The 27,693-nt window shown below is 45.7% G+C and overlaps 1 protein-coding gene across 2 annotated transcripts in view; it reads right to left on the reverse strand.

The window, feature by feature from the left end:
- The window catches only part of CHST11 (carbohydrate sulfotransferase 11), a 266,953-nt gene that overhangs the window by 126,705 nt on the left and 112,555 nt on the right, over nt 1-27,693 (reverse strand). For both annotated transcript variants that reach the window (XM_063076373.1, XM_063076372.1), the window contains exon 2: nt 13,093-13,178. In XM_063076373.1, the coding sequence (XP_062932443.1) occupies nt 13,093-13,178 (86 nt within the window). The remainder of the gene's footprint in view (nt 1-13,092; nt 13,179-27,693) is intronic.

Here is a 27,693-nt window from a genome sequence, read left to right on the forward strand (position 1 = left end):
AGAAACTTCCATTAAGAGGCAGTGACTAGGGTCCGAATTAGGATTATAGTTTTTTTTGAAGGAAGAACAGTGGAACGTTTTAAGGATGAGAACATAAAGGTGAAAAATAATACACACTGACATATTTGACTGTGTACTGCCAGCCCCTGATCTAGGCACTTTACACAAATCGACTCATTTAATTTTCATAACAATCCAAAAGAGCAGAGTACCGTTGCTATCCCCAATTTACAGATAAAGAAAGTGAGGCACAAACAGATGAGGAAACTGACCCCAAGTTACTTTGCCAGTATGTATTTGAACCCAGACAGCCTGACTCCAAGCACCTCCCATTTTAACTGCTATGCTGTGTGGCCTCATTAGCTGAAATTAAATAAGTTATTCTCACTGTCCAGATGAGGAAATCAAAGCCCCAAGAGGTTGAGTTACTTGCCCAAGATCCCATTGCCACTAAGTGGAAAAAGCAGAATTTGAACTCAGGACCAAGGGCTCTAAATTCCATTCTCTTCCTATTAAACTGCATTGCTTGAGATCTGCTGTGACAGGTATTTGGGGACAATGAGGAGGGGATTAGAGGATGATATCTAAAAATGTCTTTCGGAGGGAAAGGTTGGGGGGAGCACCTCCTTATTTTTTGACACAAATGAGGAACAGCCCAATCCATGTCCACCCAAGGGACCCTACCCCTAAACTCACAAATCCACTTCACCCTAGGGACACAGCACCCAGGAAGGACAGAGCTGCCTTTAAGAGGTATTGCAAGTGCCCTCGGCTTCCAGGATGCCCGTTCAAATGCCACATTTCTCTTCTCCCCGAGTTGAATCACATATTAAATATATGAATGTTTACTGCATCCAGGGGAACCCAGAGGCTGCCCTGAGCCCACCAGTGAGCCCACTGTGGGCCTGCAGCTCCCCGCCATGGACAAGCACTCTCCGGCTATGTAGACACTGCTTTTGTCTTCCAGGGTTTCAGAAAGCAGAAGCATGCCACGCTCTGAGAGGGGCATGGACCTCTCCTCGTTTCCCTGTCTTAGTGGTCCACACAGACCCTGGTACCACTTGACCTTTGTTATCTAACACACTGGATGGCTGCTGCTTCTGGGAGCTTCCAGGCTGTTCTCCAAGGAGCCTTCTCCAGGCTGTTTGTGCAGAAAACCTGGGACCATGGTAAAGCGCAGGTTTCCATTCCGCAGGCGGGGTGGGGCCCGAGGTTCTGCACTGTTAATACGCTCCCAGGTAACGCCAATGCTATGGCCCCTGGACCCGTCTTTGAGTAATAAAAACCTAAAGCAGTGGTTGTCAAACTTGGCTGCACACTGAAATCACCTGGGAGCTTTTAGAAAACAATGAAGGAGTGGCCTGAGCACTGGGATTTTTTAAATGTCCTTTTTTTATTGTAAAGGGCAGCCAAAGCTGAGAACCCTGCTCTAAAACAGGGTGTTTCCTTTGAACAGTAGGAAGGTTATCCAGCTCTACAGAGCTCTGCCTGCCGAGTGATCTCAGCCTGCACTTGTTAGCCAGCTTCGTGCCTGGACAACAGGAACAGCAGCAAACAGCAAACAGTCCGACTCAGTGCCAGGCGCCTTTCTAAGCACGTCACATGTCTGGGTTCTCCGAATCCTCCCAAGAACGCTATGAGGTAGGTGCTATTATTATCCTCATTTTACAGGTGAGGAAACTGAGGCACAGAGAAGGTGAGAAGCTCTCCTATGTCAAACAGCTGGCAGATGGGCTGCTTCCAAAGCCTGGGCTCTTGACTGCTTCTAGGCAGTGTGGCTCAGACATTCTTCTTTCTCACAGAACTTTTTCCCCAAACATTGGGACAGGACATGAGGCCAGAATCCAAGCAAGCACTGAGCCTGCTGAGCGCTCAAAAGCCAAGCTCTGTGCTGGCGGGGTGTGCGTTGTATCCATGGATACATCTGTGGGTACCTGTAAGGAACATGCTGGAGACAGAACAGACGGCCAGAACGATTTCTCCAATACTCAAAATGACTGCTAGAGCTGTATATTGGCCATTTTCTGGTTTTAAGTCCCTGATTTAAGAGGAAGAGAAGGAAATGCTGCAGAGAGGGCCATTTTAGTCAGCACCGGAGCCTGCCTGGGTGTCACACCCTGCGGCATGTTCCAGGCGGCCAGCTTCCTTCCAGAGCTGCCCAAGGCTCGGGGCACACCCAGCTTGTCGGTGTCTCCCGCTGTGGCTATGTTGATGGTGAACAGCAGAAGATCGGCTGGAGACACTGCAGCTACTGACCTTTCTAGAAGTCAGGAGCTACAGAGGAACTCAGTTTTCAGCATCCTTGGTCCATTTTTTCCTAACTGAGGGATGTGGGTAGGGAATGCCCACCAGGAAGGACAAAGCCTCAGCCCTTGACAGTCAGTGCTTCCTCTCCCCTTTGCCAGTTCTTAACGGTGCAGGCAAGGGTGGAGCCACCTATTCCTTGTGTGCCACCTCTCCTGTGCCTGTGCTCAGTCGGGGTGACAAAGGCTCTTCTCCACACACACACGTCTAGTCTAGGTTAATGCTTCACACTAAGCTTGTTCAACATCATGAACTGAACTCACGCAGGATGTCATTTTATAACGGTCAGTTTCCTGGCCTGACTTTCCTATTAGAGTAGAAACTGGCAGAGGGCGAAGACTTTTTTTATCTTTTTTGTCCCCAGCCTTATTGAGGTTTAATTGCCAAATAAAAGTTGTACCTATTTACAGTGTACAGCATGGTGTTTTGATATATGTATACACTGTGGAATGATGACCATAAACAAGCTAATTAACACATCCATCACTTCACATAGTTATGTTTTTGTGGTGAAAACACTTAAAATCCACTTTCTTAGCAATTTTAATTTTCAAGTATGTAAGACATTAGGAACTGTAGTCACCACGTTGTACATTAAAAATCCAGAACCTATTCATTTTATAACTGAAATTTCATATTCTTTGACCAACATTTCCCTATTTTCCCCGCCCCCTGCTCCTGGTAGCTACCATCCTACTCTCTGCATATGAATGTGACTTTTTCAGACTCCACATGTAAGTGAGACCATGCAGTGTTTGTCATTCCGTGTCTGGCTTACTTCACTCACCATAATGTCCTCTGGGTCCATCCATGTTGTCGCAAGTGGCAGGATTTCCTTCTTTTTAAAAGCTGAATAACATACCATACATCTATATCTTACACTTTGTTTATCCATTCATCTACTGATGAACACTTAGGTTGATTCCATCCTAATTCCATGATTCGCTGTTATGAATAATGCTGCAATGAACATGAGAGTGTAACTATCTTTTCGAGATACTGCTTTCATTTCCTCTGGGTGTATACCCAGAAGTAGGATTGCTGGATCATACGGTAGTTCAATGATTAATTTTTTGAGGAACCTCCTTACTGTTTTCTGTAACACCTGTACCACCAACACTGTCCAGGGGTTTCCTTTTCTCCACATCCTCACCAACACTTGGTATCTTTCATCTTTTTGATAATAGAGGACTTTATCTTGAAAGCCCCAGCATCTAGAAGAGTGCTGTGCCCACAATAGATGTTATGGGTTGAATTGTGTTCCCCCAAAATTCATATGTTGACATCCTAACCCCAGTACCTCAAACTGTGGCCTTACTGAGGAAGAGGGTCATTACAAATGTAACTAGGTAAGATGAGATCATACTGGAGTGGGGGGCCCCAAATCCAATATGACACAGAAATGCACCCAGAAAGAGGGCTCTGTGAAGATGATGGCAGAGATGGGGGTGATGTGTCTCTTTGCCAAGAAATGCCAAAGATTACCAGCAAATCACCAGAGGCTAGGAAAGAGGACTGGAACAAACAGACTCTTCCTCATGGCCCTCAAGAGGAACAATGCTGCCGGCACCTTGATCTCAGACTTTCTGCCTTCAGGACTGTGGGAGAACACATTTATGTTGTCTGACCACCCAGATTGTGCTACTTTGTCATGGCAGCCCAGCAAAATAAAATAGTAGGCGTAGGGCTGGCCGGTTAGCTCAGCTGGTTAGAGCTCAGCCTGACTACACCAAGGTCACGGGTTCGGATCCCCATACTGGCCAGCAGCCAAAAAAAAAAAAAAAAAAAAATCAAATAAAACAGTAGGTATGCAATAAGTGAGAGAGAGAGGGTATGAAGGCATCTTAGTTCCTGTTCATTTGACACCTATTTACTGAGTGGCTACTTGTGCTGCATGTGGTGGGAGAAGGAGGGAAGGAGAGTGGAGAAGAGGAGAGAAACAGGGCTGAGTGTGGGCTAAGTCGGGGAGGAGGGTGGGGTCTGGCTTGACCTCCCCCAGCCCCAGTTCCTTTTCTGGTTCTGCAACTTGCTTTCCCCAGTTCCGTCAAGCATGCAACGCCCTGCTCCTATTCTCCCACCCTCCTCGTGCTGGTCACATACTAGTCTTGATAGTCTTATAAAATTGAGTTTGAGATGTAAATGACTGATATGTTTCAAAGTGTTAGCCCTTCTATGGTATGTGCACTTATACTTCCAGGAAAGATGTTTTGGGGGAAACATCAGGCATCGGCCTGGAGCAGAGATGTACTTTTAGGTCAAAGGTACCATATTCTTTACTGGGATCCAGGAAACCACCCCACTTGATGGTTGCATGCCTCCACGCCTCCAGGGCAGCAAAGCCCTGTCACCTCCACACCTGACCTCACATGAGGCACAGGAACAAGTAGCTTCATTTGCCAAACAAACATCTACTGAGCCCCTTTTCTGTGGCTGGGCACCCCAAGATGAATAAGACACAGCCCCCGCCCTCAACAGGCTCAAGTGACATTTCAAATGAGCAGGATAAGCAGCATGAGTGAGGGAAACCTGGGCAGGGGGTGGGGCGGAGGGGCATTTTACAGACTCACATGGTCCAATGTGGCCGTCACGAGCCTCATGTGTTGGCTGAGGCTCAACAGGGCTGGTCCCAACTGTGATGTGCTCTAATGTCAAATATATATCAGATCTCAGACACTTAGTATGAAAGCCAGAATGTAAAATATCTTAATAATTTTTTTATTGATTACATGTAGAAAGGATCATATTTTGGATATACTGGGTTAAACGACATATTAAATTTAAAATCAATGTTATTAAAATTAATTTCACCTGTTTTCTTTTTACTTTTTAAAATGTGGCTGCCAGAAAATTTCAAATTACGTTTGTGACTTACATTGTATTGCTGGTAGGCAGCACTGTTCTAGAAGGACATTTAACCTGAACTCGGAGGGGAGAAAAAGCAGGCAGAGCTTCCTGGAGGAATTTTCTTCTGAGCGAATAAAAAAAAAAAAATCAGCAACCTGCAACTGTATGTATTTTCTAATTTAATCCTTAATAATTGAACTATTGACATTTTATTCCTGTTTTACAGAGTCTCCAGTGCACGAAAAGGCTCAGCCACTTGGCCCAGATCCCACAGTAGCTAGTGTGGAGGTGGGGTGGAAACCCTAACCCCCCAACCTGCAGACACCACCAGGAAAGGAGGTCCTGGACTGCCACCACCAGCCCCTTTTCCCCAGCATCTCTTCTACAGTGAGCTTGAGAACAGGCCAGGGCTTTGTTTCAGCTCTACCCATATTCTGGCAAGGTTAAAATCCAACTGGCTGAGAAGCTCCTTGAGTTGTGTAATTTACAGAAAAATCAAATTATGTACAGGCCTCTTATAATTGAGGCTAATTCAGGAAATAACTTTCCGAAAACGGCAGATTGTACAGCTGTGTTACCATTTGGAAATTGCCGAGGTCATTTTGTCACTGGAATACCCTTCTCCAGTTGAAATATGTCAGATGATAGTCATACGAACTGACACAGAAAAGCCCCATTAGTGTATCGAGCTTCCTATCCATATTTGAACATACCAGGTCAAATTAGGCTTGTTCCTGAGAGAAAACAACTGCAGATAAAGAAAGTCTGAGTTAAATGAGGACCAATCAGTGAGTTCAATGGCATCACATTAACACCACCCAGAGATGGATATTTAACAACTATTACTGAGGTACTTACCAGTTATTGGGAGTGTCACAAACACAACCACAGGAGACTTTTAAAATGTAAAAGCTGCATCTGCCCATTTTCTAGGATACGGGTTGAGTGGACATGTAAGTACACATGCAACACATACACACACACACACACACACACACACACACACACACACACACACTCATGGCCTTATAAATCAGCTCATCAAGCTTACAAATCAACACAGAGTCTGCTAGACACATAACACAGACCAAAATTGTTAGGAAGTACTCACAATGAATATAGCTAGTAGCTTCCAGGCAACAGGAAATCATCTATCTTATTATTATTCAACAAAATTCCAAATGTGCATCTGCAAAATATCTGAGCCAGCAGTACAGGGGCACAGCAAGGGCCCAGAGCCCCTAAGAAAAGCCCCAGGTTACCTAACTCCATCCAGACAATTGATGGCTACTGATTAATACCAACTCTGACCTTGGCACAACTGTCCTAGGTGTTTTCATACACGATTTAGAATCTCACAAACCTGTAAGACTGGTATCATGCTCTTATTTTACAGATAAGGAAACCAAGGCTTGGGGAGGTTAAGTCATGGCCCCAGGTCATACAGCTGGTCTGGGATTCCCCAGTTCCTTCAAGCATCCAGTCCTCTCCTCTGACCCAAATCATGTCTGGCCGTAGAGTCTCCATCTGTCCTGGCTTGAATGGAAATCTAACCAGGACAGCTTCCCTGGTTCAGGAATAATGGAGCCACCAGCCACGGTGAAAGAGGCAGCCCACCGTCCCTGGTTTTTGATAATGGACCTCGCTGGTCTATTGTAATTTGCAATAAATAATGAAGCATTCTCCCAAGTGCTGAGTGTAAGATCAGGTTAATGTAGTATTTCATCTTTGCTAGCCAGCTGCCGTTCTGCTAGGCTGACAGTAAGTAATATCTTTGCTTTAGGAGCCAGTCTACAACTAAATCAATTAATCCCTCTTTGGCTGGTAGACAGCTGTTGGGTCAAAGAAGATAATTAGATGGACTCGTCATTTACCAGGTGGTTGGTAATGAAGGGATTAATTGACCGGAGTTGGGGACCGTGCAACGAGACCGCTCTTTCCTGCCTTCCCAGTGTACACAACTGCTCAGCCCCGTTCTTCCCGAGCAGCAATCAGAAAGGCAGAGAGCCCTTCTTCCCCTTCAGGCTTATTTGTAAGATTGTAACTGATCCTTCAGAAATGCCTATCTGGTGCCTGGCCTGGAACAAGTCTGGGTTCTCCTTACCACATCAAAAGGGAAGTGGCCCACACATCCCTTTCACAGGGCTCCTGCCAATACTTTTCCGGGGGGCTCAGCTTCTTGGATTTGTGTACATAATGCTGGCTGAGTCTCCAACACTCCGGGCATCAGCCTCACAAACCTTCACATGAAGCAGATGAGGGAAAGTGATCTCCCTGTCCTAAGGGGAAAAATTGGCACGGGGCCTTCATATATAAATATACTGGCGATGACAGTGAACAATCTCAGTGCATATGGTTTGAGGTGCTTTTCACACAGTGCTTATGGGTTATGTTAAAACGAAAGAATCAAAGATTTCTAGAACTGGAGGGGCCTTAAAGACCCTCTAACCCAATGCTTCTGAACTCTGGCTGCCCCATTAGAATCACCTAGGGAGCTTTGAAAAATATCAACATCCTGGCCCCATTCCAGACCAATAAAAACAGGATCTGTGGGGGTGAGGCCCAGGCACGGGTCATTTTTAAAAGCTCCCTGAGTGAACCTGATGTGCAGCCAGGGATGAGAACCACAGATCTAATCCAGCACTTTCATTTTATAGATGAAAGTGCTGAAGCCATGGAGGGGACATTACCTGCCTTAGAGAAGCTCCAGAGTTAACAAGCAGCTGAGTCGGAAGCAGAAGCTGGGTCATAAGACGCACGTCACCTCCTATGGGCCCTTGGTGACCACCAACCCTGACCAGAGTGGCAGACAGGGCCCAATCTACTAGGTACCAACCTGCCCCCCCCGCGCCCCATCTCTGACCGCCCCCAGCATCCCCTCACTCCAGCTGCAAACCCCTCACGGTTCTCTGAATGTGCCATGGACTGTCCCACCTGTGGACCTCGCTCCTGCTGTTCCTCCCCTGTGCAATGCTGTTCCCTCTTCTCTATCAGGTGAAGTCTGATGTGTCTACAGAGGTCTGACTCCAATTCCACCTCCTCTGTAAAGCCTCCCAATGTGCCCCATACCTCAAAAGGCTAATTGCTCATTCCTGATTCTTTCATAACTTTGCAAAAAGCTTCTACGTATAGCACATATCATGTGGTATTGCCTAGGTCCCTCTCTTCCCCATGCCTTTTTCCTCTGTTTATCCTATAAATGTCTGTAGAAGAAACAAATTTTGGCAAGCATTGCTGAAAAAGCTATTTAGGTTGGGGCTAGGAGAGTACCCCACCCCCTTGGACTATTACAAGCTTTTGTCAAGCTAAAACATTCAACTAGATCAATGACCCCAACTTCCAAATTTCACCAAGGTGTGCCATCCCATAGGAGAGTTCTTAAGGGCAACTCCGGCTTAGAGTGGCTCCAGCCAAGAGACAAAGGCCTCTCCTTGACTGGGCCAAATAGCAGGTTCAGTAAGTAAAAAATAAATCTGCAATTGTTTAATGGACATCTACTGTGCATTCCACACCATTCCATAAGCCTTGGCCCTTGCCTTTGGGAATTTCACAACTTGTTCTGAGCACACCCCAGGACTCAGCTTGAGTCACTGCGAAAGAGAAAGTCATGGAAGCATTTTTCCACCTGGGAAAGGTAAGTGGCACGTTCTCCTCGTCCTACACTCCAGCCAGTTCAGATGGGCCTGGCTCTACCATTTAGAAGCACATTGCTCAACTCCCTGAGCTTCAGTTTAACTTATCTAAAAAATGGAGATACCAGAGACCTTCCTCTTAGTGTTGTTTTGAAGATTCAATGAGATATGTTTGGAAAACATCTAGAATAGTCATAGACATGTATTATACATTCATCAAATAGTAACTTGTCTTCTTTTCTCCCTTCTTTCCTTCCTACCTTCCTTCTCTCCCTCTCTCCCTCCTCTCCATCCTTCATCCTGCAGTCTACCAGATGGAGAAGTTCATTGAAGACTGGACTGATAAAGGCCCATCAAATAGCAGAGATCTCAGTGGTGGCCTCAGAGATCTTGCCACTCTCAGTACCCCTGGAGCCTTTTTTCCCTTCTTACTGATCGTTTGTTTGTTTCTCTTAGACAGTTTGCCCAGAATACCACTAGATCCCATAAACACTGATTGGTCCTCAGAGAGCCCTAGGAAAGCCTGCAGACAATTTAATTGCTGTGCCCTGTGCAAACCTTCTAGCCTCAGTGCTTATAAATTCACAGTCAGCCTTGGGCTGTGCATCCCTCTCCTTGGAACATGGTAATCACAGAGCAAGTGTAAATGCTAAAGAAAGAACCAGGCAGGGCAGGGCTGAACCACATGAGTGATGCTGTGAACATTTCAAGGAACCCACGAGAGGACCAGGAGGTGGGCGAGGCAGAAGGACAGTCTGTCTCGCCCTCACTGGCATTTGGGGGCAATTATGCCCTATTAATGGCTGACAGCATAGCTCTGCCCCGTGAGGCTGAGCTGAGCCAGGGCGGCCCACAGATGTGCTCGGCCCACAAATATGCAGTTGGCAACTCCTGAACTTTCGGTGACTTGACGCCAGCTGATCTGATCGGCAATTACGTTTTATTTTGGGGCCAGGGAGACAGCAGAGAACCAGGAAAATTATAAGACATCAGAGTGCAGCTTTTCTAAGAATATCAACTACCAACTTTTTTTTAACCAATTGTTGTTTTAATGGTTAGGGGTTTGCAGGGCACTGAAATAAGAAAACTCTGGACACTAAAATCAGATTATAGCTAGTTTTCTCAACAGACATTTAAGCCCCTGCCCAGGAAAATCTGGGTTTAATTTTTTTTGTTTTGTTTTTGGAGGGGGATGGGGTGATTCCTGCCAAGAGAACTTTGCTAATACCAGTGAGTGCAGCACAGCATAAAGGTACAGAAGCCCGGGTTGGTTTGTCCTGGGGTTGAATCCTTCCTCTCTTACTAGTTATGTGGCCTTGGATAAGTTGTATAAAATTATTGGCCTCAGTTCCCCCATCTATAAAATGGGAATGTAATGACCTAGCCCTGGGCTTGTTATAAGGATTAGATGAGATGTTTACAAGCATCAGATAGTATCTGGCCTATAGTACGGATACATGATAACTAAATTGGTGCCTTGTTGCCATAGTGTTGGTTTCTTATCATCTGAAATAAATGGTTCCTGTTTTCACCATCATATATCAAGCCCAAATAACCAGTCAGCATAAAAAAGGGAAATGCCATCTCTGGGAGCAGTTTGGTTTCTAGAGATTAGAGGCTTTGTCATCTGGCTCAGTGACAACATCGTTCTGGGCTTAGCAGCTTCAACAGCTTGGCTAGTAGGGAAATACAAGAAAATGCAACCGAGCCCAGTCGGGTGCAAAGTTTGTAAATGTCTCATGGACACAAATGTAACTAAACTCAGTAGGAGCCCTCTCTCCCTTTTCTTTCAACTCCCCAGCCCACCGCAGCCCAAATGATCACCATGACAGTTTCTCCGAAAAGTGCAACTTACTGAACTTGCGTGGGACTACAACATAATTGCAGCTTGTAAAGGAAACCAGCCTAAGAAAAAACATCCCGAGACAACATCCCGAGGAAACGGGGTGATTTTCCTGCAGGGACATTTCCCTGGTTGGTGGCTAGAGGGGCGAGACAACTTGCCCAAGACATCCTTGATGGAGGACAGTGACTCACCCACCTACGCCCTTACAAATGACTCCCAGAGCTGCCTCTCCAGGCCTGTCTTTCCTCCTGAGTCCTAGGCTACTGCTAAATAAGCCTCTCAACCAGACAACACTCATAACACCACCAGGAGGAAGAGATGACCTCTACCCAGGAGGACCATCAAATGGACCAAGCAAATGGGTCTACTTGCCCATCAATTCATTCATGTTAAGCCTGGGATAACAAAAGTAACCAGACACAGAAGGCTAACCACACATATTCTTTTCATCCTTCTGTGCCCAGTGCCCAGCACACTGAGCTGCATAGAGCAGGCACTCATAAGGGCAGACGAAGAACTGAATGAGAGAAGGAGAGAACGGAGCCATCCATGAATAAACTCCATAGGAGGCACTGAGCAAGGCACATCACCTCATGGAACCCTGCAAGGGAGGTATTGTTAACCATATGACAAGTGACAGTAAACGGTCTCGGAGGGGTTATGCAAGCTGCCCACAGTCCCACAGCTGGGAAATGATGAAATCAGGCTTTGAACCTAGTGACTCTGAAGTCAAGGCTTCCAACATTGAAGCCACCCTCATGACCACAACAATGACAAATTTTACTTATCTAGCCCCTGACACATCAAAATTATTTCATCTTCCCAACATTCTGGAGAGTTTTAGATGGGAAAGCTGACACCTAAAGTGGACTCATCCTATATTCGAGGTTGCACAACTAGTGAGACATGAAGCAGGAATTTGAACCCAGACTTTCATTCTTTCAATCACAAATATCTGGGGGCGCCCAGTACAGGCCAGGCCTGTCCTTCCCATGACACCATATATTGCCCATAGCATTGCCTCCAGAGAGAAGCAGCACTTCAGCAGTTTTTTAGTAAAGGAGAAGATGATCTGAGAACAGAGGACATTAACAAAAAGATGGGAAGGGTTTGCATCTGAGGAGCCTGTGTTGTTTTCAACCTGGCTTACCCAGAAATCCTATCCTTTATCAAAGCCCAATTCTGCCTCTTCCTGAAAACAGGGTGTGAACAGGCTGGAAGACCTGCCTACAATAATCAGATTGTTTGGGCACCAAAAGAAACCAAATATCAAATTCCTTGCTGAGTCACCACAGAACCCAGGAACAGAAGCTTAAGGCAATACTGAGTTTGCAACAATCGGGCTAATGTATCCTAGTCACACCTAGAGCTCCAAGGTATTGGGGGTGACAGGGCAAGAGTTAACCTGGTTAGGCCACCCATGATGCATAAACTTTGAGTCTGTTTTTTCCAGAAGGGAGTGCAGGTGAGAGGCTGGCAAGAGATGTGGAATCAGAAAGTTCTCAGGCACATCCCTTTGCAAGAGTTCTAAGAACTCAGCACCTTTAAGGTCCACGCATTATCTTTCTCCACCAAGCACCTTGGTTCACAGAAATACTAAATTAAGAATTTAATAGGAAATAAAGCCCACAGACTATAGCCAAAGCAGTGCTCCCCCACCTCCCACTGCCCCTTTTCAACAGCTTTCAAAGGTCAGTTGATGTTGCTGCTAGTTGTTCACTTACTAGCTCCTGGCATCAAGTGCTAATTAATGTCCCTACTAAAGGACCAGCCCCGGAGTCTCCACATCAAGACCCATACACACTACTAAGGCCATCGCCATGGCAACCAGGCCCCCTAACTTTGCACCTAGCTTGCCACAGAGGACACTTTCCTGGTTGGAGCTCTTTTTTGCTCAAAGAGGAGTTCTTTTCAAATTGATGGCACAGAAGCCATGTTTGCTGCCTCGTTAAACTAACGAGTCAGATTTACTGTGACAGTCACTTAGCAAAAAATCCCTGCACACAGGGAGCCTTGCCAAACTGGTGCAGTGAGGTAGGGCGTGTGCTGCATCATCGGGCTTTAATAACTGGATGTGGGAGCTGGGTGGCGAGTTTACCCATGTGCTAGCTAGCCTTCTTTGGGGGTGCCAAGGAGAGACCGCACAGCCCACAGGCTCTTCAATTTCAGAGTGCCATTGCTGGCACCTATGACTGTGTGGATCTCAGGGGTCCAAACCCTGCACAGGTCTGAAAGCTTTTAGTCCAGCACGAAACCTAAGCATTTCTCGAGTTCTGACATCTCTTGCTGGAATGGCATGTAGAGAAAGGGCGACAAAGAAAGCAACCACTAAAGATAAAATGCTAGGCAGTAGAAGTTTCAAATCCCCCCCAAAACACAATTCTGGAGTTTTTCAGTACCACCACCCCTCTCCAAACTGAAATGTAATGACAGAGCCAAGAGAGCAGAGAGGTCCCCAAGGCTTACCTGGATGGGATTGTAGAGCTCCTGCAGGGGGCTTCGGGACCCCTTCCGGCAGCAGATGTCCACACCGAAGGGATTCCTCCGCATGACTGAGGAAAGAAAGCGAAGGTTCATCAGAAGTGAGCAACAGACGCCTGCTGTCTGACAAAGAAAAAGGCACAGAAGAGGGAAGGAAGAGAGAGAGGCGGCCTCCTGCAGAGGATGGTTTCCACGGCTGTGCCTTAATCCAATGGCACCACTGCCATTGTCTCCCCTCCCAGAAGGACATAAATCACGCTAAAAACTCTTCCCAGCAAGTTTTTAAGAAAACAAGACAGGCATCTAAAACTTGGTGAAATGAAACCTCTTACTCACACAAGACAGGGTGAGGTTGTTCCCAGAGAGCACGTCCCGTTGAGCACCAGGCTGGGAGATCTACTTAAGATTCTTCTCCCCCACCAACCCGGGGCCTCTGATCGCTGCCCCTGGGAACCTGTCTCCTGACAACTATGCAGGTCCTTCTCTAGGAGGCTCCTCCCACTGGGTAGGTCAGAGGCCAAAAGCCTCTTGTAAATTGTTCTTTTTAATTAAAATATCAGCTCGAGGCAGAAAAGATGAGGGTTTATAGTTCTAGACACAGAGGGCACTGAGAATTAATAAAAGAAGGGGATTTAAGCGAACTCCTCAAAACCCATCAGCACTGAGGCCACCAAGAACTATATTCAAATGGAAATGGAAATAAATAAATAAATACATGGAAAAGAGGAAGAAAAAGTGGAAACGGATTCTTGCTTTTTTCATTCTTCTTGTTCACAAAACTCCCTGACTCCACATAGCCCTCATAGTGTCTGGCACACGGGTCACAGGTGTGATAATTATTTATTGAAGGGAGGATCAGGGGAAAGAGGGAAGGAAGGTAAGAGGTAAAGAGGCAGGAACGAATGAACAAGTGCTTTGTTCTCAAAGAAGGGGCAATTTTCTTACAGAATGACGTGATAGGGGCATGAGTGGAACTAGGAAAGCAGATCCTTTCATAAGCCTAAAGAGTTCACCTCCTATGTAGTGGCAGCAGAGTGGACAGCAAGGCACTCCCCGCAGCAGATGGCCTGGGTTTGAATCCTGGCCCTACTGAAGACCAGCTGTGTGACTTTAGGCAAATTACCTAACCTCTCTGGGCCTCTGTTTCTTCATCTATAAAATGGGGAAGAGTAGCTAACTCCCTGTGTTGGTTGTGAAGATTAAATGAGTTACTACTCCATGCAGAATGCTTAAAATGGTGCCTGGCAAATAGCCACTGTTAAAAAGTGTGATTATAAATGTCTGAAGCTATTCTAGATCATACACCAGATTTGCACATAACAATTTATAACAAAAGTTGCTTGCCCCCCAGGCAGAAGGCAGGAACTTCTCTATTCAAGAGCTATCAAGTGAGCCAGCAAGGAGCTACTAGACTTCAAGCAGCTCAAAAGACTGGGAGGGCTGGCTGAGGGGGATAAACCCAGGGCCCTCTGCTCACATCAATCTGAGGTCGGAAAAGTGAGGAAAATCATCTCCAAAGCAGCCCGTTACTTCTGGAAGGTCTCCAGGTGAATGGACTCCTTCCCAGGCAAGTCTCCTTTGACTTCTCACTTTGAGCCACATGGAACCCCTGAAAGCAAATCATCAGTTGCAGGAAACCAGCGTGTTTTCTCTCTCCTTTTCCTTTACTTCCTAGCGCAGGGGTCAGTAAACATTTTCCGTAAAGGGCCAGACAGTATTTAGGCTTTGTGCCCTACGGTCTCGGCAGCTGTAGTGTAAAAGTGGCCAGACAATACAAAAATGAATGGGCGCGGCTGAGAGCCAATAAAACTTCATTTATGGACAGTGAAATCTGAATTTCATATAATTTTCACGTGTCAGGAAACATTATTCTTTTGATTTTTTTTCAACCGCTTAACAAAAACAGGCAGTGTGCTGGATCTGGCTCACGGGCTGTAATTTGCCAAACCCTGCCCTAGGGGACTGCCCCAAAGATTCCTGGGGTCAGCAGTACAAGCTCCCTGCACACCCCACAGGCCCGGCAGCCTTCCCAAGGGAGGACGGGATCCACAGGCAAATGTCAATACATAAAAGCCATTAGAACTTGATGGGGTTGTGCAGAGAAACACTGGTTCTTTGTTCCTCCATGGCTGCCCCAAGAAAAGAAAAAAAAAAAAAAAATCCACGCTGTGTTTTTCTTTAATTTATTACTTCATTTTTCATTTCCACCAAAAAGGAGGTAAACTGTTCAACGCACGCAAGTTGCCCTTGGTGCACAATGACATAGCAACACTTCGGAGGAGAAAAAACAGCCATAAAACTTGTAAAATTATGCCCATGCTGTGCAAGATTAAATTCTCCCCGTGGCGGCAGACAGGCTCATCGGAGCTATGGCTGCAGGACCGCCACGGTGAAAACCCAACCATGGAATCCATTAAAAGTCGGCTTTTATGGGGGGCAGTATTATTTAATTGGTTTATTTTTCTAATACAAGGACTTTAAAATGCTTTGACCATGTGGGGCCTGAACCTCAGGTCCTTTGCCTACGGCGTCGGCCCTCAGTGCCTCCTCTGGCGCTGCCCGTGACTTCGCTGGGCCCATGTGAGCCAGCTCTGGCACCCCAGGCCACAGAAGCCAAAGGGGCCTCGTGTGCTTTTTATGGGGATGATAACAATCCTACCTGTTTATGGAGTGCTCGTTGTGGGCCAGCCACTGGGTGCAGCATCATCCCTCCCACCCTGCAGGAGTACCTCCATCGTACAGATAACCTCTTGGAGCCTCCCTTCACCTCAGTCACTTGATCAAGGTCAAGGCCATGTCCATGGAACGTCACCAAGTTGAGACTCGAACCCTGCACGTGATCCCCAACCCATGAGCCACCAAGGTTGGGCGCTCCATTCAGGTCTCTTACCCCCATGAGGCCGCAGGATACCAGATGATCCAGGCAGGGCCCAGGGGTCTGCTAAAGCAGCGAATAAGGTTCAAGAGAGGCTGAGAAAAGACAAAGCCCCCCAAATCCTCCATGCCATGCTCTGAAAATGAGTTTCTCAGGGGGGCTCTACTCACTTCCCCCAACACGTTGCTTGATTTCTGGGCACATTTGTGGGCTTCATCCCAGCTTTGCTGAATCAGAAGGTGGGGGGAAGGGGGGTTAAGGCCCAGGAATCTGCATTTTAATAAGATTCCCCCCACCATGGGACAAATCATACTCTTTGTGCCTTCAGATTCTTGAGAATCAGATTACAGAGTAAATAATTTCCACACCATCTGGCTCCTTTTACCTCCAAAGATAGCATAACGTTTAAGATAAGAGTTGCGGAACAGCCCCTAATGCTGGCGACGGTGAGGGTCCAGATCCTCCCCAGAAGCTGACCCTCACTGTGCCTCTTTTCAGGTTTAGACCCTGGGGGTTGAGTTTCTAAGGGCCACAACTGACTACTGGGCTAGTCATAGCCAATGAAAACAATGACGATCCACCGTGTTGTCTGGGAGACAGAGGAAGGCCGGTGACATACTCAGGTAAGGATGAGTACATTTACCCCGTGTGGTCCTAGAAAAAGCGGCATCAGACAAGGCTGAGTAACCAACGCACAGACGTTTCGACAGCACTCGTGTTTCACCAAGCAGTTCTCACGCTGAGTTCACACAACAGTCCTATGAGGCGGGTAGCACTACGGTCCCCAGTTTACCGACAGGAATGCTGAGGCACAGCAGAGTTAGGTGACTTGTCAGGTCTCACGACTGTGAGAGGTGGAGACCGGATTCTCCACCAGGCAGCACATGCTCTTGGAGACCACGGTGGATGCACCGCTCAAGTGCTGGGTAAATCAAACATCTCCACAGTTTCCTCCAGACCTTAGACCTGCTTGGCTGGCCACTTCTAGGACAGGTGATCCAGTGTTATAAGGATTCATCAAAATAATGGGATGGCCAGACTCACTCAGTTATTCATTCATTCAACAGATTTGCATCGAGCACCTACAATATGCCGGCATCTTGCCAGGCACTGGGGTTTGGGAGATACAGACACTCTTTGTCTTATTCATTTTGTTTGTCTGGTGCTTGGCACACAGAAGGTACTTTAAAAGGTTTATGAATGATCTAGGATTTAACACTTCCTTTAAAAGCATCAGACAGGTTGTTTCTTGCTATATATAGAGGAAACTGCCAGTAGATCAGCCTACGGTTATTTTTTTTCCTTTGAAAATGAAAGGTCTGATGATCAAAAGCCCTAAGAAAGGAATCCCTGAGGACATTTAACGGTGGCTTTCTGCTGTCTACATACCACCATGAGTTTTATTTAGCTACAACGTTTGTTTTCTCCTTTCTAAACTCAAATCAATGGGATTTAAGACAGTTTTTAAAGAATCTAATTGGCTCAATTTATAGCATAACTTCTTGGACCCAAAACCAGTTCTGTATATTCCAACATACACAAATGAAGCTAAAATTAAAATCAAGCCACTCATGTTTGTTTCACTATCATGAAGAGCACACTGTTCTTCAGGGGACACTCCACTCCCATCTGCTAGCTGAGCAGGTGATGGACAGTTAGTTCATGGCAAAGGAATCAAGCCCATCTCATTTTCTGAGTGGCTCCCTGTAACCCTTTCAGTGCTGTTGGAATGGAGCTGCTGGATTGTTAATTCAGGTCTGAAGACATAAAATTGAAATGCTATGGGACATGGGCAGGAACTTGCCTTTCATGCATCTCATAAAACCAAAGACGTTTGCAAATCTGAGGGATTACAGTGTATCGTCCAACCCCTTAATTTATAGAAGAAACTCAGAGAGCTTACACACTTGCCCAAACTCTGCAGCATAGCTAGTAGCAGAGCCAGGGCTGGAAGTCAGACCTTATAAAACACAGTTATAGTTAATAATAATCATGAGAGCTACCATTTGTTGAGAATTTACTGTATGCCTAATGCCTGACACAATGCTAAACCCTTTTCTCACACTGTTTCATTTAATCCTTATAAAAGCCCTGTTAGATATAATAATACCATGTATTTCCATTTTACAGTTGAAAGGAAACTGAAGCCCAGAGAGGTTAAGTAATTTGCCCAAGATCACACAGCCAGTAAATGGTCTACTTCCAGAACTGGTGCGCTTCACCACTTTATGATGCTATCTCTAAAGGCAATAAAAGATGCTTTTACACTTGTAAATCCCCCCCCCCATTTTTGTGCTGTCACTTCCCTCAACATTCAAAGTGAAGCACTTCTGTACTAAATCACCCAGGTCCAAATAGGTCTCCACTCATCCTGCTGGCAAAACAACTCTAACACCTGGATGACTTCAGATACTTCCCACATGTCTTGATTTGCCAACAGCCTGGGTATGATTCCTCATCCACTTCACACTCTGAGAGTGCAGGACAGCATTGCAATTACAGAGATGTTTTCTCTAAATGCACAGATTCATGCCGGAGCCCTAGTGCAGTGTGTCCAACCCTTCTGTCAAGCAGGACAGTGGCTGATTCAAGCTCATCAAGTTAGAGGGGCCAGCAATACCCAGCTCCCTCAAGGGAACTATTCCTGCAAGGACAGGCAATTGCAGCTGGGGGACCCACAGCCTGCCTTGAAAGGACACTAAGCCTCCCAGCTCTCCCTCATCTCCTTCCAAGGTCACTGTGCTGAAACTAAAATGACTAAGCAATCTTGTTTGCATGGAATGCAGGAGATCCCAGGAACTCGGGACTTTCCATGCTAAAACCAGGGAAGTACCACGCAAATGGGAATGAGTTGGTTACTCAGCAGCATCCTTTGGAAGGAGAAGGTTCAGGACTTGAAGTCAACCAGAACTGGATTGAAGTCCTGGTTTGACTGATAGACCAGCCTTTTGTGACCTTGGGTCAACTCCCTAGTCTCTGAAACTCAAGTGTACAATGTAGCTAATAATGCCTATATCCTAGGGTGGCTATGGGGATGAAATGAAAACGTCAAATAGCCCAGTACATGGCACTCAAAAACCATCCACAGGACTAGCTCCGCCAACAAAATATGAGCCTCTCTCTTTTTTTTTTTTTTTCCTGTGGCTGGCCAGTACTGGGATACCAAACCCTTGACCTTGGTGTTATCAGCACCACACTCCAACAAAGTGAGCTAACTGGCCAGCCCAAGAGCTTCACTTTAAACAAGGTCTCCCTGGGCCTCTGTTTTCTCCTAGATCAGATGAAGAGGTTAAACCAGGTGACCTCTATGTCGTTCCAACTCTCAATTCCTAATTTCTAAGCACAGGGCAGTGGGCTCTCTCCCTGGGGAACCATAGGGGGTGGGCAGTCAAGAAGTGGAGGGGGGAGGGGAGGAGAGAAGAGAGGAGCAAGGCCCTGGGAGAGGTTGTGAAAGAGAAAACACTTGGCTGTGTAACCGATTTCTACCCAGTTTACCATCCACCACCAAAGGCCAACATCCTGGTGGGGGTGAAGATTTTTCAAATGGAAAAAAGCCATCTACTACTACTACTAACAATAATATACAAAAAAATGGGAAACCCCACCCCACCAAAAAAAGAAAAACCTTCCATAGAAGCTGAGCTGGTGGTCTGTAGCTCAGGTGAGGACGGTTCTTAGAACAAACCCTCTTGCCTCAGTAACCCGGGGCTCCAGCCTGGAATTCTCCCAGGAGGGAATCAGGAGATCTGATCTCCTAAGCAGGGATAGGAGATCTCGGAGTGGGGAGGATGCGGCCTGCACCAGAAGCAACAGGAGAGCAGCTCTCCTTTGGGAGGACTCTGTGCTCACACGCACGCTGCCCCGTGGACCACTGCTCTCCTCTCACTCATTAACACTGGAACCCAAATTTGTTGCTTAGTCTAGATTTCTGGAAGCAATACTTGGCACTGGAAAAAAGAGGAAGAGGACAGAGGAAAATAAAAGGGAAGGGTGGGGAGAGGCGGGGAGAGAGTCATGAAGCCCTAAGGTTTCTTCTTCACGGTTTGGCTTAGAGTTGACTCAATCCTAAACAGCTCTCATAAAGTGGAGAGGTAAACACAGGTGAGTAAGTCCTCACAAAAACTACGATCTGCAGCTAATCCATCCAAAAATGTAAAAATACCCAGGAACCTGTATCTCTTGTGAGATTTCATTTGATCTCAAGGAATCTGTAGCGCTTTGAATCCAAATTCTTGTTTGGAGTCTACAGCGTTCTTGGCCATCTTTCTGGTCACTCCTGCTCATTTTCTAAGGAGAAAACTGGGGCCAGTGAGGGAACAGATTGGCCAAAGGTGCCACAGCAGGGCAGGGAGAGCGGGCCGAGGCTAGTGCACCTGCTAGGCCTGGACCTGTAAGTCCCCGGCAGCCAGGCCCAGCCCCGTGGTGCCTGCCCCTCTCTACATGTCCTCTGTCTGCCTAAGTGCTTAGTGCAGAGCAGGGCCTGGAACATCTGTGTCAAACAAATGAAAATAAAACAGCAGGTTAAGGGATCTGAGTAACAATAATAATAACCGAAGATATTCATTCTGCTAAAGGGTATCAGGCTTACAAATAGCAAAAGAACAAAAAAGAGAAGCTAGCATGTTCTTTCCTAATGAACTCTTCTCAAAGTGCCAATCCTTCCTCAAAATGGTTTAATTGGCCTTCTTAGCCAAAGTAGTTCAAACAAACAAACACAGAGAGCAAAATTAATACGATATGCTCTTGTGGCTCTGTGATATGCCTTCAGTGAGCTTTGCAGGTACCCAATAAATGTCAACCTGTCTCTCCTTGATTCTTCACAATCACCCTAGAGGCCAGTGGTATTACACCCATTTTAAAGACAAGGAAACTGAGGCTCAGAGAAGTTGAAGAATTTACTCAGAGGCACAGCTGGGGAGTGGCCGAGCTGGCATTCAAACCCACGTCTCTCTGGATCTTAACCCTGCATGCTTTCCCCAACTCCTCCCAAATTAGAGGTGTTACAGCTTGCAAATGTTTGGGACTGGAAGAGTCCAATCAAAAAGGCGTCCCAAGTGTTGACCCAGTGTTTGCCACTAACCAGCGCCTTCTGTGCTTTACAAAAAACATTTGGCACACTTGTATTCGAAGGTGACTTTTCAGAAGCCCCAAAACGGTGAGGTAAGAATAAGGTCCAGCCTAATCTATCATTAATACCATCATCAAACTTAAGTTTTCCAACTTCCTATTCCTCCCTTTACATAACTCCCAAGCCATTCAAAATCATTTCCAGATCCCTTTCTCCTTACAGGAGATGCTACAAGCAAATTCACTAAAGAATACAGAGGAATTTGGGTTTTATTTGATTTGGGAAACTCTGAACCCTTATTATAGCTAATTCCCATGTCAGTCTCCCTTACTACTGTAAACCCCTCAAAGCAAGAAGTCCTTCGTGATGCCCAGCCTGTACGATAGAAAGTGATTGCAGAACTATAGTGAATTAAACTCTTGGCAGATGAAAGTCAAGGATATAAATCTAAGGATTAGGTCAGCGTGCTAACTTGGGAAGAGAAAAGACACAGATTTATCCAAGAGCCATGAGATTTACTAACATGGAAGCCTTCCACTGGGGGGCTCTACTACTCAGCTTTGAAGAATATACTGAATAAAACATCTCTGCCGGGAGAAGAGGTAGGCCACCAAATGGATTCACCAAAACCAGTGGCCTCTGCAATCAACTCATACCCTCTTTAAGAGGATTCTAAAAAAATCCATCTGCAGAAACATGCCCAGAGCAACATGCCTATTTCCAAAGTACAGGGTCCCTGCCCAAGTGCAAACCAGTTGTCAACTTGACAGGTCAGGGCAGAATCAGGCATGTCTAGGACAAGAAGGGCCTTTAGGGGCCACTTGGTCCAATGATTTTCATGAAAGCAAAGGGAATGGATACATGTGGTTGGGGGAAGTATCCTCAGAACGGGGTCCGATTGAGCAAGAGAAATGGCAGGATGTAAAGTGCTATGGTCTGAATGTTTGTGTCCCCCACAAAATCCACATGTTGAAATCCTAACCCCTAAGGTGATGGCATTAGGAGTGTGGCACCTTTCGGAGGTGTTTCCGTCATGGAAGCAAAGCCCTCATGAATGGAATCAGTGCCCATCCAAAAGTTGACTGAGAGATATCCCTTGCCCCTTCCACTATGTGAGGGCACAGCTAGAAGCCACCAGCTATGAACCGGGCAGCAGGCCCTCATCAGACACCAAATCTGCCAGCACCTTGATCTTGGACTTCTAGCCTCCAGAAGTGTGAGAAGTAAGTTTCTACTGTTTATAAGCCACCCAAATTATGGTATCTGAATTATAGCAGCCAGAACGAAGACACAAAACTCAAGAAGTGTCTTCCTGGCCAGTGGGGTATGCAGCCCATGCACTGAGAAAGCATGGGAGAGGGGAAGAGAGGAGAGAGAACGGGAGAGTAGGAGAGAGAAGGGGAGGGGAGGGGCCAGGCACTAAAAGGTTAGCAAATCTGATCCAGTCAAACCCACCTGTTCCCCAGCCCCATTTTATAGGTGGAGAAACGGATGCCCAGGAGAGTTAAGCAATTTGTCCGACGTCACACAGCCAGTACAGGCAGAGCTGCAGCTGGCATGAGGTCTCCTGACTCCTGTCCTTGTCTCTTACTCCTTTTGCACCAGTTTACACATAAAGTACGTACAAAACCAAAACAAAAATTTTAAGGAAAAAGTTCTTATCCTTAACATGTGATGAACTGATATTTTCTATTCGATTTTTTAAACAGTTACATCTCATTAGATTGATTTTACAACATGCCAGTGGGTCATGACACATGGTTTGAAAACTCCTGACTGCAATGTCTTGAAAGAGTCAAGTTGGGGATACAACGGTCCGTGCAGGTTCAATTGGAGGTTGTTTATGAACTGAATACATCAAACAGGGGTAAAGAGAACTCATGACTTCTACCCCTAGAATCTCCCTCCCACAATGTTTGCAGTAGATGCCACCACTCTGCCCCTCGCTGTGCAGACTAAACACCCAATAATCCTCTAAAAATGTAAATCAAATCACAACATCCTCCCTGCTCCAGAGACCAGCCATCATCTTAAAACAAAACTCGAAGTCCTTCCCCTGGCCTAGGAAGCCCCCCATGACCTAGCTCCTGCTTGCCTTTCCCCCCTCCTCCACCATACTGGGCATTTTGCTGTTTCTCAAAAATCCCAAGCATAAGCCCCGGGGCCTTTGCACTTGCTGTTCTCTCAGCCTGGAACCTGCTTCTCAATACCAACCATGGCTCACTTCTTTACTCTGCTCCCTGCTCATGTTAGCAGCTGCCCACGAGAAGGCTTCCTGGGACACTCTCACACAGCTTCTCTCCTCTTTTTCTCTGTCCCTCCCTGCTCTGCTGTCTTCTTAAAGACACTTATCACCTCCTGACTTTTCACGTTCAGTGCTTTAGTGGCCACTGTCCATTGCCACGACCAGACTGTAAGCTCCATGAGCAGATTGTCTTGTTACCGTGGTACCCTCAGTACCTAAAGGAGGGCCTAAATTCAGGGCCTGTAAGAATGAGAGCTCTTTTCCCAAAAGACAGGAAACTAAAGCATTTATGAAGCATGGTTACCCCAGTTTAACAGCTTCTAAACTTTCCTGATAAGAGTCATCCAAGGATTCACGGCAACGTCGATGAGCTTAGAGGACATGTTAAGTGAAATAAACCAGGAACAGAAAGGGAAATATTGCATATTCTCAACTCATGGGGAAGCTAAAACAGTTGATCCCATGGAGGTGGGGGGGGGTATGGGGGAAGGGTAAGAGGAAGGGAGGATTTGAGAGGTTGGTTAACGGATATGTTACAGCTAGATAGCAGCAATGAGACCAGGTGTTTTAGAGCACTGCAGGGTGACTATAATTAACAAAAATTTATTAGCTAAAGAGAGGATTCTGAATATTCCCAACACAAATGATAAATGTTTGAGGTAAGAGATACATTGATTAACCTGACTTAGTCACTACACATTGTATTCGTGTATCGAAATATCACACAGTACCCCATAAATATGTAGAATTATTATGTTAGTTTATTTATTTATTTGTTTGTTTGTTTATTTATTTATTTATTTTTGGCAGCTGGCCAGTAAGGAGATCCAAACCTTGTTAAAAAAAAAAAATTTTTTTTTTAAAGATGACCCTTGACTTAATGTTGTCAGTACCACATTCTCCCAAGTGAGCCATGGGCCGGTCCTAAAATATTTTTTAATAGTCATCCCAGGTACTTCTAAGAAAACATACATTCCCAGCCCCTCTGAATCAGACTCTCCTGAAGAGGGGCCTGGGAAGCCAGGAGATTAGCAAGCACCCCAGGGGATTCAAACCTCAGAAGTTGAAGGTGTGGGAACGCTATTCCACCAGACAGGAGGAACAGGTGCGTACAGAGAACGTGCACAGGCAGGCAGGCTGCAGAAGAGGGGACAGCTGGGCCAGCCAGGGGAGGGGCTGGCGTAGGTGCTTACAGGGGGCGTGTGGAGTCTAGTGCAGAGAGCGTGCCCGCTAGGCTGAGGCGTCTTCATTTCTTCATTTCTACCTTCAATCATTCCCCCAAAAAGGATTTGATGCCAGGTTGGGGAAGCATTCATTTAATTCTGTAGTCAGAATGGAACGCCTGACAGTAAGGACCTTCAAGGCAGAGAGTTTTGCTTTTTTTTTTTTTTTTTTAATTGTGGTAAAATACATATAACATAAAATTTACCTTTTTAACTATTTTGGGGTGTACAGTTGGTCAGCATTAAGTACACTCACAAGGTTGTGCAACTATCACTGCCACCCACCTCCAGAACTTTTTTCGATCACCCCCAACTGAAACTCTGTACCCATGGATCAAGTCCCCTTCCCCTCACCCCCTGCCCAGGGTAACCACCTTCTACTTCCTGTCTCTATGAATCTGAATCCTCTAAGTACTTCATACAAGTGGAATTATACAATATTTGTCCTTTTGCATCTGGTTGATGACGCTTAGCACAATGTCTTCTAAGTTCATCAATATTGTAGGATGTGTCAGAATTTCCTTTTTTAAGGCTGAATAACATTCCATTGTATGAATATACCACATTTTGTTTATCCATTTGTCTGTTGATGGACACCTGGGTTGCTTCCACCTTTTGGCCATTGTGACTAATGCTGCGATGAACATGGGTGTACAGAGTTCGAGTCCCTGCTGGGGATTTGCTTTCAAAGTTATTTTGCTGAGGCAGGGCCCAGAGGCTGCCGGGTGAGTGCGTTGGCTGGTGGCCCCTCTGGTGGTGCTTTAAGGACAGTAAGTGGTCACAAGCATGGCTGTCTTGAGCAGAACCTCAGAACCATGGCCCCAGGGTAAGACACTGCAGGAGAGACTTCAGTGCGCTCTCAATTAAATAAGTCTTGGAGTTGTGAGCCAGAGGACAGGCAAGGAACCAGAACGAAATGAAGCCACCTGGTGGAGTCTGGTTATTTGAATAAGGTAGTGGAGAGACATTTGAATTAGGCAGTAAGTGACTTGATTCTGGGTCATGGGTTCAGAGCACAGCTCAGATCTAAAAAAGAAATTTCAGGCCCCTGAGGCTGTAACCCCCCAAATGGCTGAGAATGTGACCACAAAATTGTTTGAGATGCCAAAATTGTTTCCTTAAAAACCCAGAATGATTTCAAACTAAATATAGAAAATGTCCAAAATAGGCAAATATATCAACACAGAAAGTAGATTAATCGTTGCCTGAGGCCAGGGTAAGAATGGCATGCGGTGGTGAATAGACACAATGTTTCTTTTTAGCTAAGATGATGGAAATGTTCTAAAATTAGATTGTGGTGATATTTGTACAACTCTGTAAATACACTAAAATTCACTGAATTCTATTTTTGCAATGAGTGAATTTTACATGTAAATGATTTTTCAATAGGGCTATTTAAAAAAAATAAGTACAGAAATATTTAAGAATAAAACCCACATTGATATTTTCAAGATTTTGACCCACTGGAGATCTACCTTGCAATACCAAGAAGATTTAATTGAACAATTTATTTGACTTGAGGTTTAAGTTGAAATCTTCTAAGTTTACAATATAATATTGGAGCGTTTAAGAAACTTAAGATCCACCAAATTTATTTATATTTATATTATAAAATTATATTACATTCTATATTATTTAAGTACTTATTTGTTCATTAATCAGGCAACTGAGGTACTCAAGAAGGACTTTAAATATATTGACTTTTAAGCGCGATTTAAATGCTAAAAGAAGGTTAAGTTTCTTAAAGGGCCAAATAATAGTCAAAGGCCACTCTGAACATAGTTTTTAAAATTTACCAGGTTTATGAATAGAAGAGTAAGAGTCTTAACTTAAAGGTAGGGTCTTAAATATGCAACTTTAATTGTTTCCAAGCCTTTTCTGTACACAACTGTCAGTGACACGAAGAAACTCACATGAACAGAGAAGAGAATTAACAGGAATTGGCACTTCAGGCCAGTCTCAGGGTGGGGAGCTTGAGTGTCTGGGGTAAAGGAAAACCAGCCCCCCACCCCTACCTCAGCACAGATTCTGTCCCTGAAAACCCCTACAGTGGTGGAAGAAATCTATTATTAAGAAACTTAAGACCCTCTGGAAAAACATGCAGTTCAAGGTACTGAAATTGGCAGTTAACCTGGGGAAGCCCTTAAATTACATTTTATGTTCACTTAAGTAAAACGAGAGACAGCACAGCAATACAGATCACAATAATTACACTTTACACACTGATTATAAATGAGTAATTATGAGCATTGTATGGTTAATTTTCATTTATCCTTTTTTGCCTGCTGGAGAATTTCTACCCTCTCCCCTGCAGTTTCCCTGGAATGCTTATAATAAATTTATTTTGCAGCGATGCAGAGAGCAGGCCAACATACTTTCTCCCCTGTCTGGTGCTCCAAGTCTGACTTCACGACTTGGACACGCTGATGTCTGCCTCCGGGGTTCCCCCTATGGCTGCAGAGACAGAGTACTGTGACTGCTTGAGAAGGGAAAAAGTTCAGGTAACCTTTATTTAAGCTACTTACTCAAGCATGGCGGAGCATTAACCCCAAACCTACCCCCTCCCCTCCAGTACAGAAAGCTGGCCAGCTCTACACAGGACTATTTCACACTGACTCAGTCTGGCAACTGTGCCTGGCAACCCCACCCTATTCGGGCAGGTAGGTTTCTTGCTCTGGGCTCCATTCCCTCCTGACCACACAGCCTAAGGGGATTGTCACCCATCCCTTGTCTCTCTGAAGACCACCTGGGCAAACCCTGAACCTACCCAGGCTTCTGCTTTCTTTCCCTTTTCTCCACCCAAGTCCTAGAAGGCAGGATGGGGTCCTGGCTAAGACCAGGGGTGCTGCGGATTGAGGTGTCCCCCCTAAAATCATATCCACTTGGAACCTCTGAATGTGACCTTATTTGGATATAGGGTCTTTACAAATGTGATTAGTTAAATTGAGATGAAGTCATACTGGATATGGGTGGGCCCTAAGTCCCATGACGGGTGTCCTTATAAGAAGAGGAAAGGATACAAAGAGACACACACAAGGGAGATGACCACGTGTGGACAGCAGTGGTGGAGATCAGACAGGTGCAGCGACAGACCAAGGAGCACCGAGGACTGCAGGAACCACCAAAGGCTGTAAGAGGCAAGGAAAGATCTTCCCTAGAGCCTCTGGGGGGAGCA

Source organism: Cynocephalus volans, chromosome 12 (genome assembly GCF_027409185.1).
Source record: "Cynocephalus volans isolate mCynVol1 chromosome 12, mCynVol1.pri, whole genome shotgun sequence".
NCBI classification, from domain to species: Eukaryota; Metazoa; Chordata; class Mammalia; order Dermoptera; family Cynocephalidae; genus Cynocephalus; species Cynocephalus volans.